General features: G+C 38.4%; 1 protein-coding gene and 1 long non-coding RNA gene across 13 annotated transcripts in view; one reads left to right on the top strand and one right to left on the bottom strand.

Annotated features, from left to right (window-relative positions):
* ENTPD1 (ectonucleoside triphosphate diphosphohydrolase 1) overlaps positions 1 to 14,705 on the bottom strand; it is a 171,115-nt gene that overhangs the window by 2,905 nt on the left and 153,505 nt on the right. For all 7 annotated transcript variants that reach the window (XR_013525026.1, XR_004732083.3, XM_054243174.2 and 4 more), the window contains 2 exons: positions 4,566 to 4,679; positions 471 to 608 (listed from right to left, as the gene is read on the bottom strand). Coding sequence is in view for 5 of the 7 variants with exons in the window: in XM_054243174.2 (XP_054099149.1) it covers positions 471 to 608; positions 4,566 to 4,679 (252 nt within the window). In the remaining 2 variants the exon portion in view is untranslated. The remainder of the gene's footprint in view (positions 1 to 470; positions 609 to 4,565; positions 4,680 to 14,705) is intronic.
* The window catches only part of LOC103796768 (uncharacterized), a 75,303-nt gene that overhangs the window by 21,221 nt on the left and 39,377 nt on the right, over positions 1 to 14,705 (top strand). The window lies entirely within an intron of this gene.

Below are 14,705 nucleotides of genomic sequence, written 5' to 3'. Positions count from 1 at the left end.
CAATGGTCTCATCATTCACAGCCACTCAGTCCCCTTCACACAGAGCTTTCAAATTGGTCAACCTTGAAGTAATAAGCAACAAGGATGATGAAACAATGATCATACTTTCCTAGCTTATGGAAGGGGCCTTTCAGAGGGCTGTTGAAGTCAGCACACAGAGTCACTGGGGCTGCTAAAATGCTGTTACTTTAATATCTCATTTTGTGTTTTGTTTTGTAAGGAATTAGTCACTGTTATGTGGGAAGGTGCAACTGAGAATGCAAGTAGCTGTCCTTAGAGAGGATGCTCACAGTGGGCCAACAGACCCAGGAGGGCTTGACACAGAATGCCAGGGTTAGAAGCAGCACGATAGAACAGAACATCCGGCCAAAGCCACACCAGGCTGCCTCCCACCTCTTCCAAGCCCCAAAGTGCTTCAGTCACTACCACTGAACCCCAACTTTCCCCAACCCAACAGGCCCCCAAATTACCTTGCCAATGAAATGGATGTGCTCCCAGGAATCAGCCGTGAAATGATAGCCTTGCAGAAGGAGGGAGAGGATGTAGGTACCAGAAAAGCAGTATTCACTCAGGTACTTCTCCTTTACTCCAGTGAAAGATGTTTTTATCTAGAAGTAAAGTGAAGGAGAGATTATATTCTTACAATAGGCATCTCTCTATGACCCTCTTTTTCTTTACTAGACCTGACGAAGAGAAGGGAAAGCCCCCAGTCTGGTGCACCTGAAGGTTGGCCTCTTCCAGAGACGAAGGGAAAGCCCCCAGTCTGGTGCACCTGAAGGTTGGCCTCTTCCAGAGGCTTTGCGGGTGGTGCTGCACTCCTTCAGTGGGAGCAGGGTTCTATAGTTTAGAGTCTCTTAAGGAAGCTTTTCCTGCACAGGCTTCTATGAGATAATAATAGGTCCTCGAGGAAAAAAAGTAGTTCCTGTGGTCTAGTAGGTTCCAAAATACTAAATTTTAGTACCTCTCTTCATCCCCTAAACTTTGTTTAATCTGAGTTTTCTATATGCTCTTGACCACAGCCTTTGGCCCAGAGCCCCTATGAGCATCTTAACAGTGTCATAAAAAGCCTTACCACTCAGTTTAGTCCCTGGACTGGCAGCATCAGCATCACTTGGGAGCTGGTTAGTCCTCACCCCAGAAATATCAATTCAGAATCTGCATTCCAATATGATTCCCAGGTGTTTTATGTGCACAGTAAAGTTTGAGAAACCCAGCTCTGGAACACCATTTAGGAAGCATTTTGCTGAGGACTGCTAGCAGTGCCCAACATCTCACCTTCTGTCTTCTGTCTTAACGTCTTGCTTTGCATCTGAGTCATGCAAAGTGGTTGTTTCCTTGAGTCCTTCCTGTGTTTACTCATCCTATTCCCTACTAAAAATATTAACAGCTGCCTGCCATCCCTTGCCCTTACCTAGCCTAGCTGTTGTGAATGTACACCTGCATACCCACAGCCTGCTCTGTTCATCTCCTGCCCTCAATTTGAGGACAACAGGCCAAGACCTCTCTATATTCAGCTTGGACTTCTGTCTGCTGCCCTATTCTCTGCCCTTCAGATAGGCATTCCCTCCTGAACACCCTTGGCAGAGAGAGAACATTTGTTATGCATGCATCATGTACCATCTGGAACTATGGCAGGTGTTTTATATGCAGTATCTCCTGGATGCCTAAACCATACCCCTCTTTTCCCAGATTTCTCTCCCTCCCGTGGGTTATCCCTGTGCAAATTCTAACTGCTGGCTGGGTTCTGTTTCTCACTTGGTTCCTGCCTGCCCCCCGTTTCTGGAAGGATAAGTCCATAACCAGACTGCCTTGTCTTGCTCTGATGAAATTCTTAGAATGACCCAGCTTGGAACTTGTCTTTTCAGCACAGTTTTGGAAATTACCCTGTGATTGATTCCTCTGCATGTGACATCCTCTTGAGACCTTGGTGTGGACATCAGTTGACATTGCCTGTCCAGGTCCCTCCCCTTCCTTTCAGTCACTGCATTCTGCTTTCCCTTTGTGGAAAGACCTCATCCCCATCAATGTTGTCTTGGTGGGCCTGTCAACTGAAGGATGCCTATGGGATACAAAATCCCAAGAATTTACTTAGGTCCAACTTGAAAGTGCTGAGCCCCTGTAGGTCCTTGAAGGCTGGCCTATCCCTTGAAGGGGACTGGGAGATGCAATTTGGGCCTAATTTCCCTGAATTATTCAATACCCCTATTCCCATCCTCTTTCTGACAAGCAGTACATTGGCTATGCAGTCTGGCCTCCTGAACGTTATGACAGTAGCCAAAAATATAGAAGCCAAAAAGGCATCCACCTTCTTCATCAATCCAGACTGATCATGCTCATGCCTGTGGGTGGATTCATTACTATGTGCTCTCCAAACTGGGAGGGGAGGCCACACTCCTCTCTCTCTCCCACCTTCCTCTCTCCCTTCTCTCCTTTCTATTCCCAGGACAGTGGAACATGATGAGGTCCTCTTCCCTTCATGGATATCCTCTTTCCGCCCTCAACATAAAGGGGCATTGACAGATCTTCAAGAATGGGACAGCTTTCTCTAGAAAGGCTAAATATTCATGAAGCTGAATGTGCCAATCCAGAGTACACTGAGATATAACCAGTCATCAGTACAAATAGAATCTGATCACATTGTTCTCATGGGCTGACCAGATCTTGAATGACCAGATTTTCAGAGTAGAAGAGTGGCTGTCTTCTGGTTGCTGAAAGATTCTACTAGCCTTCTAATGAAGCTGCCGGAAGACAACTGTGGAGTGTCCCTTCCACTTACTCTCCTAGTCTCTCCACTTCAGAGACACAATTACTTCAGGCACCTGACTGTCAGCAGATATGGTTTGCATTTTATTTCCCTTGCCATAGCAGGGCAGGCAGCATATGATATGATATGCATAAAGCACAGAAAGCAAACGTCCACCACTGTCAACCCCACAGTACATGCTTAAACATTGTTAATTCTCTCTCTACCAAAGGTGGTTAGAAGGAGTATTCCCAAGCACAAGCCATACTGGAATAGCAGTCCTTTCCTATGGTGAAGTTAAGAGGTAAAAAAGAGTCACCTCCTAACAATGTACTCGACAAAACTATGCTTTTTGCCTGGGTGGACGATGCAGCTTGGGAAGATGAACTCTGTAGGCTCTGGGTGAGGACAGGGGTCTAACCCTGCAGCCCCTTCCCCAAATGCTTCAGGAATCCTCCCAAATGCAGGCCCTGCTTAGCTTATTTCTGGGGCTTCTGAACAATTCCCCATGTGACCTACCTGAACAGACCTACAGGTCTGCATATAAGTATTCCTAGCCTAATATAATCTGATGGAGTAAAAATTTAGATGTTGATAAGAGAGGAAACCCGACAGAACTTCTAATCTAAACCATACGTCATTTTTTTTTTTCAAAGAGCAGCATAAGTCTGCTTTCTCAGCAGCCACACATAGGCCTGGTCTCAAATGCCTCCACTCCAACATGCTTGTCTTCCTCCACAGATTACCGCCAGCTGCCAAAAACCACCGCTAAGCATTTTGCATAGTTCTGAGACATATTTGAGCAGCTCTTGCTGAAGGCCCTGACCACATTTCTTTTATGTTCTAGATAAAATACCTGGAGAGAATGCCAAGCTTCCAGGCTCTTGCTCAGCCTTTCTTCCCCCTTGTCAGTGCAGACAGGGATAATCATCTATTTTTAATTAATGGTATTTCTTAAGAAAACACCATTCACTTTTGCAATTGTCAACTTAAAAGCAGCTGCTGTTCTGAGCTATGTCTTTTATAATCAGAGTGGATCCCATGCCTCTCATCCCTGGATTTTCATCCTGTGGCACTGGATGTTAAATGGCTCAGTGCCTTGATAAGAAAAAAATTGTGCTTCAAATTTATGAATAAACAGGAGATATCTTGGACCTGGGGGAAATGCAGAGGATTTTATCACAATGGTGTCTGTGGCAGACTCTTTGAATTGCCTGCTTTCTTGCTAATAGAACTCTGATTTGGGGGTTGGAGGAGGGGAGTAGGCCACAATGTGCCTATCCCAAGGCAGCGGCTCATGATAAATATAAGTCTCTAAGCCAGTGACAAAATTCAACACCTGGTTTTCCCAGTCAATCCTGGCCATTGAGATATAAGGGGAAGACTGCTGAGTCTGGGATAGATTTTGCTTTCCTGTAAAAAGGAACAAATGTATCTGGTTCTATCCCTTTTCTGATCTTTCTGAACATGGCTGTGATGTGTGAAGCTACAGCCACCATGTTGTGTCCATGAAGAAATAGGCACAACAGCAGAGCTGAAGAAGCAATGGCTGAGATAGAGCAGAGCTGCTGACCCCATGTCAGCAACTGCCTACTGCCAGACTTTGTATTAGGTGAGAAATAAGATCTTATTTAAGCCACTGGATGTCAGGTTATTAAGGAATGCTGACAAATTCATTCCTGAGTCCACCATCTGGTCTTCTCTAACACATTTGCTGGATCTTGGTCAAACCAGCAGGAGTTTAAGAGCAGACTCACATCCTCTGCACCAGCAAGGGTACAGGGCACTCATGCTGTTATAGCTGCTGCCCCTAGTCACTTACCTCCTCCCAAGGCTGTGAGCAGAACTTTTTCATCATCTCAGTCACCTTTGCCTGAGAGACTTTCTCTGATGTGAAGTTTAAAAAATTCATCACAAAGTAAAAAGCTGAAAATGCCTACGAGAGAAAAATTGCAGTTTTAGACTATGTTCCACACAGAGGAATGCCAACTTGCTCTCCTAAAAGCTGTATCTTTTGTGCAGGTGCCTGGAAAGTTCTACTGAGTAAATTAACACACAAAGTGATATTGCAGGCCCAAGAACTGTTTCCTTCCTGGAAGAGGAGCCACTGTGCTGCTGACACACATTTCTAAGCCAATTGGCAGTTACTTTTTTCCATAACTGTAATAGGAGAGTCAGGAGAAAGAAAACTGGGGAAAGAGAATAAGAAAAGGAGAAAAAGGTGTTACAAAAATCCCATTTAAAAATACTATGCACTATATATGAATGTTTAATAAATATATAAAACTGGAAAATTCTATACAACATGAGTTATCTCTGCAGAATTTTTTTCCTTGTGCTTATTTTTTGCCTATTTTCTATAATGAATATGTACTGCTTTCCTTTAAAAAATCCATCTTTATTCAACAAATTTATTGCAGGTCTACTATGAGCCAGGTGCTATTTTAGACACAGCCAAAAAACTGCTTTAAATTATTATCATCATCATACATGAGAACTATAGAAAAAAGTTTAAAACAAACAATAAAACAATTCATTAAACAATTTTCTGTTTTTTATTGTTTTGTTTTAAAACAATAAAACAATTCATTAAAATGACCTCTAAATTCTACTACTTAGTGACAACTGCTATTAAATATAGTATGTAGGCTTCTAGCATTTTTTCATTCTATGATACATATATAATTTTTCATACCACCCTATAACTGCCTTTTTTACTCTTTTAATAGAGCATGAATTTAAAGGGGAAAAAATAACTGAGCAGAGCTTGCTGGATGAGAGACAATTCAAACCCCAACTCTAGTGCTTTTCCTCTTTCCTACCCCAAAGGGTGCCAGTTTTTAGGAGAATTCATGTTGGAAATTAAAGGAGCACATCATTTGTTCATTTAGTAAACACACTGAGCTCTGTATGCTAGGCACTGTGCTGAGTCATAGTTTATTGGGATTATTTGAGGGGAGCATAAAGTTTTCCCTGTGACAACATGGTTCAACTGGGGATTATAATTTACCTTCTGTAAAATTACTTAACTAGAAGTGAATATAGAAAGAAAATGTGATTCCCAAAGTGTAATTCTCATAGGTAAAGAAACAAGAGTTTTGGTGGGCAAAGAAACAGGAGGTAGCAGAGATCCCACTGGGGGTGCACTGTGACTCAGATGAGGGAAAATAACCTCCACTAGGAAATTTCCTGCTGCAAACAGGCTGTAGGCCTCAGTTCCAGCTGACATAAACCCAATGCCAGCTTCTTAAAAGTTGCATTTTTTAGTATTCTTATATATATATAACATGTATCTAATATAACAAAAATAAGTAAGTGTGAGCATATTAGTCCCTTTTAATAAATTTTCTTTTTTTGGGAGGAGGCCTTGATTTTTTTCCTTCCACTTTCAGTCCCAACAGGAGTTCTTACTAACAACTTAATATGAAGACTTCCATTTTCCCTGCTCCCATAATCATATACAAACTTTAGAAATGAAATTTTAAACAGATTCTTCATCTTGCTTTTCTTAACAATCCTTTATAGAAATCCCTCCAAGTCAGCTGGGGCCACACTAATGGCCACACGAGAGTCTACGATGTATAAGTATCTTAATTCATTCAACAACTCTCTACTGGTAGATATTCTCCTTATTTCCAGCAATTTCTCCTGTGAGCATTGGTATAAATATTCTGTACATTTAGCCTCTGAACTGGTATGCTCATTCCTTGAGGAAGTTGAGCTTCCCAGAAACTGGAGCGCCTCCATATCCACTGAACTCAGGAATTCCAGCACTTTATCATTGTATCCCAGTTGCAGAAAAAGATGTTGGTATGGTCCTACTTCCACCCTTTTAACCCAAGCCACTATCATCTCCTGTGGACACTGGAATGGCCTCTTAATTGGTCTCCACATTAGATTTCTGGTTCTATTACAACCCATCATGCAAACAGCAGTTACAAGAATCTTTTAAAAACAAATCTGATCATATCACTCCCCTACTTAAAACCTTTGGTGGCTCCTAATTATACTTAAGAATAAAAATCAAATTCTACCAGGTCTCTGAAAGCCAGGCATGTTCTAGCCCTGCCCCCATGCCCACCATACCCAGCCACCCTGACTTTCAATCCCTGCCAAGCCTTTCCTCCCCTAGAGCCTGTACACTTGCTATTCCCTCTGCTGGAATTCCCTAGATTTCCACATGCTCTCCTCAGAGAGGTCTCTAAAACCCGCTGTTACCTCCTTTCACAATGTCTCTTTCTTCCCAGCAGTTCCTTTGGATTTGCAGCAGTCTGATTTTGATCAGCAGCAGTCTGATTTGCCTTTGTTTGTGTTTCTGGTCTCATGTGTGCCTGCCTTCTAGAATGCCAGCTCTGTGATGGCAGGCATGGAATCTCCCTTGTTCTTGGTTGAATCTGCCCCCACTAACATGGCATTTGGCATATGTGAGCGCTCTATAAATAAGTGGCAGAAAACTGCTCTCTTTCTAGTTCCTAAGGCACTATTGTGCCTTAGTTAACAACTGTCTGTTGTTGACTGACAGACTGGATAAATTTATATATGCTTGGATTCACATAGCCAATGCCGGGAAAAGTTCTTTCTGTTTATTACAACTTATTCCTCATTTTTCCTCTAGTGAACTGATGAGGGAGTGAGAGGGTAAGAGGAGACCTTTTTAGCTTTTACTTTCAGCTTTTTGTACACTTTGATTTTTTATAATGAGCATGTAATAAACCAATAATAAATATTTTCTTAAATTGTTAACATTTCAAAAGACTTTCTGAAATTAGCTCTAGAGCTTATCCTATTAGCAAAAGTCTTAATGAGTTAACTAGAAATTCTCTTGCTTTTGCTAAGTCGTGACATTTGCTTAATAAAGTAAGTAAAAATTCTAAAAAACAGATGAACAAACAAAAACTTTCTACCAGGTAGATTTAGCATCATATTGAGCCTTCAATAGGATACACAGCAAGCAAGTCAGCAGAGCCTCCTGGTCCATGCCTCCTCCAACCCCCCAAAACACTATATGCCATGGGCTCTTGAAAATTTTCCCATGACCTTCAGAAGCCTCCCTTTGGCATCTTAGAATCTTACTCTTATTTATTTCTTGACACATGAAGTTTCCCTCTTCCTTTCTTTTCCTTCAAAATAGAAATGTCTTTAAAATGCTGGCTTATTCAAAAGAAACACATGTTTATTGTATAGAATTTAAATAATACAAGCTAAAAATGGAAGTCTCAATCTAACCATCCTCTATAGATATACTACCCTTTTTAATAATTTACTGTTTAATATTTATAGGAAATAAATATGTAATGGAAAATAGTAAATACATATTCTTATAATTATGTGTGTGTGTGTATATAATATGTATGACATTATATCATATATAATATGATAATGCTAGACAAAATGTTTTCTAATACTACTTTGTTTTACTTAATATATCATGGGCAAATTTCCATATATGCTTATTCATTTAAATAACTATAATAGGTTCTTTGTATAGATATATCATAATTTAAACAATCTCCTATTCACGAGTATTTGGGCTTTGTAATATTTCACTTTTATAAACAACACTGCAATATACTTGCATCTTTGTACTTTGCCTACTCACTTCTTTGAGATAATTTCCTTCAGGTAAAATGTTTGGCAACAAGGGAAATATATTTTATGAGAACAAATATCCACTAAAAGACATGAACAAAAATATCTATAAAAACTGAAAACAACCTAAATATCCACCAATAGAATAGGTAAATTTTAGTGTATTCCTACAAAGAAATACCACTTGCAATGAAAGAATAAACTACTGTTACATGCAACAACATGGATAAATCTGACAATAATGAGTGAAAGAAGTCAAATGCAAAAGAATATATACCATACAATTCCAAGAACTGGCAATGCTAATCTATTTTGGTAGATGTCAGAGTAGTGGGACTCTCTGTAGTAGTGGGACTTGGAGAGGGGACTATCAACTAGGAGGCTGGGAAAAGGGAGCCTTTTGGGGTACTGAAACTGTTCTATATCTTCATCTAGATGATGGACTCATGGGTAGATAGCTTTAAAACAATTAGGGTGTGCCCTTAAAATGTGCATACTTTACTGCAGGTATGTCAGACTTAAATTTACAAAGCAGAGGTAAACATATTTTAAAAATGTATCTATCTCTTGTCAGATCTTCTTTCAAAAGATCACTTTACAACTGTTGGAGATAACTTTTTTTTTAACCCTAGTACCTGAAATAAGTTCTATTTTCTGAGGCCCAGAAATGGTCCTTCTGTATGTACTGCCTCACCCCCTCGCTCCCACAACCCCTGCCAAAAAAAGAGCTATTCATTGACTCCAAAGCCTGGAATAATTTTCTTTCCAGACTCTTTTAGCCTATTTTTGTCTTCAGTCTCCCTAAAATTACCATTATTTTCCTGGACTACAGAAACTTGAGTTTATGGATCATAAGCCTCAAACAAAGTCATCTAAAGATCAAAAAGATGGGCCAGGTGCAGTAGCACATGCCTGTAATCCCAGCACTTTGGGAGGCTGAGGTGGGCAGGTCACCTGAGGTCAGCAGATCACCTGAGGTCAGGAGTTCAAGACCAACCTAGTGAAATCCCATCTCTACTAAAAATACAAAATTTAGTCAGGTGTGGTGGCAGCCACCTGTAATCCCAGCTACTTGGGAGGCTGAGGCAGGAGAATCGCTTGAACCTGGGAGGCGGAGGTTGCATGTCCCTATGGGTACATATGGGAACCACTGAATTGTGCCATTGCACTCCAGCCTGGGTGACAGAATGAGACTCTGTCTCAAAAAAAAAAAAAAAAAAAAGATAAATAAAGGTCAAAAAGATGATATTTCAGCTTGGGAAAGAAGCCATCAGTCACTTCCAAAACACAAAATATATAAATAATTTTAAGAAAGACATTAAGGTACCTGAAGTTCTTAACTCAGTAATAATGAGTATAAGAAAATGGATTTAGGTTTTGGTTTATTTGGGGCAGATTCAAAAAACTACAATATAACCAAAATTTTTAAAATGTGAAACATAATCAAAATTTGAAATTTTAGGAAGTTATAGCCCAATAAAAGTAAATCCTTAAAACTAAAATCATTCTAAGGAAAAAATGAAAGGTTTGTAATACAGTGTGCTTTCTGTCTATATAGAGATCCCAACCAGTTGGTAGACCTTTTACTTGGAGCTGTGGTAGAATAGAAGGTATTTCTGCAGGAGATAGAACATCAGATAACATATGTGCTAATGTTCCTTTCAGTACTACATTCTAAAATTTAGGAGGTTGGCTATGGCCAAGAAAAGATTAAGGCAAAATTGATTAATATCAATAAAGATAACACAATAATCACTCTCAAGCTACTGAGAATATATCTAGAGCACCTTACATAAGAGTGTGAATCTCTGGATAGCTCCTACAGTTAATCTCAAACCTCCAGTCAAAGAGAATAAACTGGTGACTTTTTTTCAGATGCTAATACGAAAAGGGAGCCAATCTCAGTATAATTTAAATATCAGAGCTGCCTGAAAATTCTAAGGAAATGGAAAGAAAGCCAGAAATATTCCATTTCAAGCTCATTATATAATTATACTCATCGAGATCTTACAAAGAGGTGAAGAGGAGGCTGTAAAGACATTCGCTTTTTTAAATAAAAATGAAAAAATATTCACAAAAGAAGAGAAGAAATATGTCAGCATGGCTGCTGACACTTTGCACTTACTAATAAACCAAATCTTGAGGATATAGAACCTATGTCAGAAAAAGGTACTTTTCAAAATATGCTCTGGGGGATGATGTGAACAAAAATGTATGAGTGCATGTACTTCTATTAATAAGTGGCTTGGGGGGGTGAGGTCCACATTCTTCTGTTTTGGTTTCATTTTTTTAATATTACCAGAGGCAAGTCTCCTGACTGGTACATATGGGAACCCACTGAATTACCTACAGGTCTCTGAACACGTGTCACTCTTTCCCATCTTCAGGATTCTACGCATGCTGGTCCTCTCCCTAGAATAGTCCAAATACCAGAGTTCTTTTACTGAGCATATACAATGCTCCAGGTACTCTGGCTGGCCCAGAAATGGAAAGATGAAAAAGATAAACCCTGCCTTCCAGGTCCTCAGGACATAATCAAGGAGAAAGACATTAACCTATAAAAACAATTCCTATTCTTTTTTTAAGTTTTACTTTAAGTTCTGGGATACATATGCAGGACCTGCAGGTTTGTTATATAGGTACACATGTACCATGGTGGTTTGCTGCACTTATCAATCCATCATCTAGGTTTTATGTCCCACAAGCATTAGGAAAATACCCATTCTTGCCAGCTATACTTCTGCAACTCATAACCTATGTCAAAATGCAATACAGATGCTCCTCCACCTAACATGGGGTTATGTCCTGATAAACCCATCATAAAGTCAAAAAAAATCTTTAAGTCAAACCATCCTGTTGAGGACATTAATTCTTATCGAATTTAATTGAGTTGGCTTCAGTCCAGCACTCTATTATCTCTCAAATTTTTTCTTGTTTTTGTGACATATTACCCACGCTCCTTCCTGCTCCCCCAACTTTGGGGAGCATCTCCCAGTTATACCTTAATCCAGTCTGACATGACTTCTAAAACTATGGTCATTAAAATCACCAGTGACCTACTATCTACTAAAAATAGCCATTTACAAAATTCCACATCTTAACTTTTCGGCTGTATTTCATTCACTCATTCATTCAGCAAACATTTACTGAGTAAGAGCTACCTTGCAAGAACTATATCTGGCACTGAAATGCAGTGATCAAAACAGATGAGAATTCTGCCTTTGAGTGGAAGGTAGCAGAACTCAAACAAATAAATAACTGATAGAATGATTTACTCTACAGTAAAAGTGCTATAGAGACAATGTCTTTTGTTATATAATCCAGATATACAGCTTTTATGTGGATCAAGGAAACCCATAAAGGTATAGTTTATTTATAATTTCTTCAGTCCAGATGCAACTAACTTCTCAACAGTCATTTTTATCATAAACACTGTTACCTGATAATGTAGCTGACATTCCACTTTTATCAGGTTTCCAGGGGGAGTAAATTAACAACCTAACATCTCACCTCAAGGAACTAGAAAAGCAAGAAAAAAACAAACCCAAAATTAGCAGAAGAAAAGAAATAACAAAAAGATCAGAGCAGAACTAAATGAAATAAAGACAGAAAAAAAAAAAAAAAACACTGCCACAAAGGATCAAATGAAACAAAAAGTTGGTTCTTCAAAAGATAAACAATGAGCTAGCTACATTAACCAAGAGAGAGAATTCAGCATGCCTTCATGATAAAAACCCTCAATTCACTAGTCATAGAAAGAATATACCTTAAAATAATAAAAGACATATCTGACAAGCCCACAGCCAACATCATTTCCTATAAAATCTGGAACAAGACAAGGATGCCCACCTTCACCACTCCTATTCAGCACAGTACTGGAAGTCCAGGCCAGACCGATCAGTCAAGAGAAAGAAAATAAAAGGCATATAAATTGGAAAAGAGCAAGACAAATTATTCCTGTTTGCTAATGATTTTATCTTATATCAGTAAACACAAAGACTCCACCAAAAACTGCTAGATATGATAAATTAGTAAAGTTACAGGATACAAAATCAACATACAAAAATCAGTTGTGTTTCTATATACAATCTAGCTGAGAACAAAATCAAGAAGGCGATCTTATTTACATAGCTATGAAAAGATTAAATACCTAGGAATATATTTAACCGTAAAAATATATTAAATACCTAGGAATATATTTAACCCTAAAAATACCTAAAAATATATTTTACCTCTAAAAATAGAGGTAAAAGATCTCTACAAGGAAAACTACAAAACATTGGTGAAAGAAACTTAGATGATACAAACAAATGGAAAAAATTCCATGTTCATGTATCAGAAGAATCAATATCATTAAAATGACCATACTGCCCAAAGTAATTATAGGTTCAATGCAATCCCTGTCAAAACACCAATATCATTTTTCACAGAATTAGAAAAAACAATCCTAAAATTAATACAGAACCAAAAAAGAGCCTAAATGGCCAAAACAAAAAGATCAAAGCTGAAGACATCACATTATCTGACTTCAAATTATGTATTACATGGCTAAAGTAGCCAAAACAGTATGACACTGGTATAAAAAGTGATATATAGATCAATGGGACAGAGTAGAGAACCTAGAAATAAAGCCACATATTTACAACCAATTGATCTTTAACAAAGTTGACATGATTCACTGGGAAAAGGACACCCTTTTCAACAAATGGTGCTGGGAAAATATGATTTCCATATGCAGAAGAATGAAACTGGACCCTTTCTCTCACTATATAAAAATCACCTCAAGATGGATAAAAATACTAGAGGAAAACCTAGGGAAATCCCTTCTGGGCATTGGTCCAGGGAAAGAATTCATGACTAAGTCCTCAGAAGCACAGCAACATAAACAAAAATAGATAAATGGTTATTCAAAACTAAAAAGCTGCTATACAGCAAAAGAAATAATCAGCACAGTGAATAGGCAATCTGTAGAGCAGGAGAAAAATTTGCATAATATGCATCTGACAAGGGTCTAATGTCCAGCATATACAAGGAACTCAAACAACTCAACAGCAACAAAGGACAATCCCATTGAAATGTAAGCAAAGGATAAGAATAGATATTTTTCAAGAGAAAACATACAAATGGCCAACAGGTATATGAAAAAATGCTCAATATCACTAACCATCAGAGAAATGCAAATTAAAACCACAAGAAGATATCATCTTACTCCAGTCAGGATGGCTATTCTGCACTCATATGTTCAGCACAGCACTATTCACAACCGCAAAGATATAAAACCAACCTAAGTGTCCATCAGTGGACACAATGGAATACTATTCAGCCATAAGAATGAAATCATGTCTTTTGCAGCAATATAAATGTAACTGGACTTTACCATCTTAAATGAAACAAATCAGACACAGAAAGACTAATATTGCATGTTCTCACTCATAAGTGGGACTAAAAAATGTGTACACATGGACATAGAGTATGGAATGATAAACAGTGGAGACATGAAAGGGGGGGGATGATAAGAAATTACTCAATGAATACAATGTATGTTATTTGGGTGATATATACCCTAAATACTCTGACTTGACTACTCCACAATCTATAACAATTGCACTTGAAGCCCATAAATTTATACACATTTTTAAAACAATCTCTAGTTTCTGTGTACTTTTTTGGTTTAGGTTAAGGGCTGATAACCTGCGGTTCACAAATCCACCTCAAGAGATCATGAAGTCTTTTTAATTGTGTGCAAAAATTTTGATAGACCTTTATACATCCATTTTTCTGCTTAGAAGATTCTTAGCTTTCATTAGAGTCTTGAAAGAGCCTTGTGATCCCTTGAAGGATTAAGAATGACTGGACTATTGAAGACAGTATGCCAAATAAAATAAGGCAGTCATAAAAGGACAAATATTGTATGATTCCACTTATAGGATAGTACCTGGAATAGTAAATTCACTCAGAAAGTAGAATGGTGGTACCAGTGGCTGAGGGGAAGAAGTTAATGTTTTGATAATGGGTGCAGAGTTTCAGCCCATCCATCTCCAAATTTCTGGAGATGGATGGTAGAGATAGTTGTACAACAATGTGAAAGTATTTAATGCCACAGAATTGTACACTTAAAAATAGTTAGAATGATAAGTTTTATGCATATTTTACCACATAAAAAGATGAAAAATGACTAAACAGCCTTAGTGTTTTGCTTCTAGTTCTTGCCTTACCTGTGCAGGTTATGACTTAAGAGTTCTCTCATAATAAAATCAAATAAGCAATATGTAATCATGCCATTATACAGGAATAGAAAATATAATAAATATGGTTATGATCTTCTAACTACTACAAACATCTGAATCTAATTTAAGGCCGTATTTTAAATTCT

The sequence above is a fragment of the Callithrix jacchus genome, chromosome 12 (assembly GCF_049354715.1).
Source record: "Callithrix jacchus isolate 240 chromosome 12, calJac240_pri, whole genome shotgun sequence".
Classification (NCBI taxonomy): domain Eukaryota; kingdom Metazoa; phylum Chordata; class Mammalia; order Primates; family Cebidae; genus Callithrix; species Callithrix jacchus.
The sequence above is the reverse complement of the archived record's forward strand: the minus strand, read 5'-3'. Positions and strand labels throughout refer to the sequence as shown.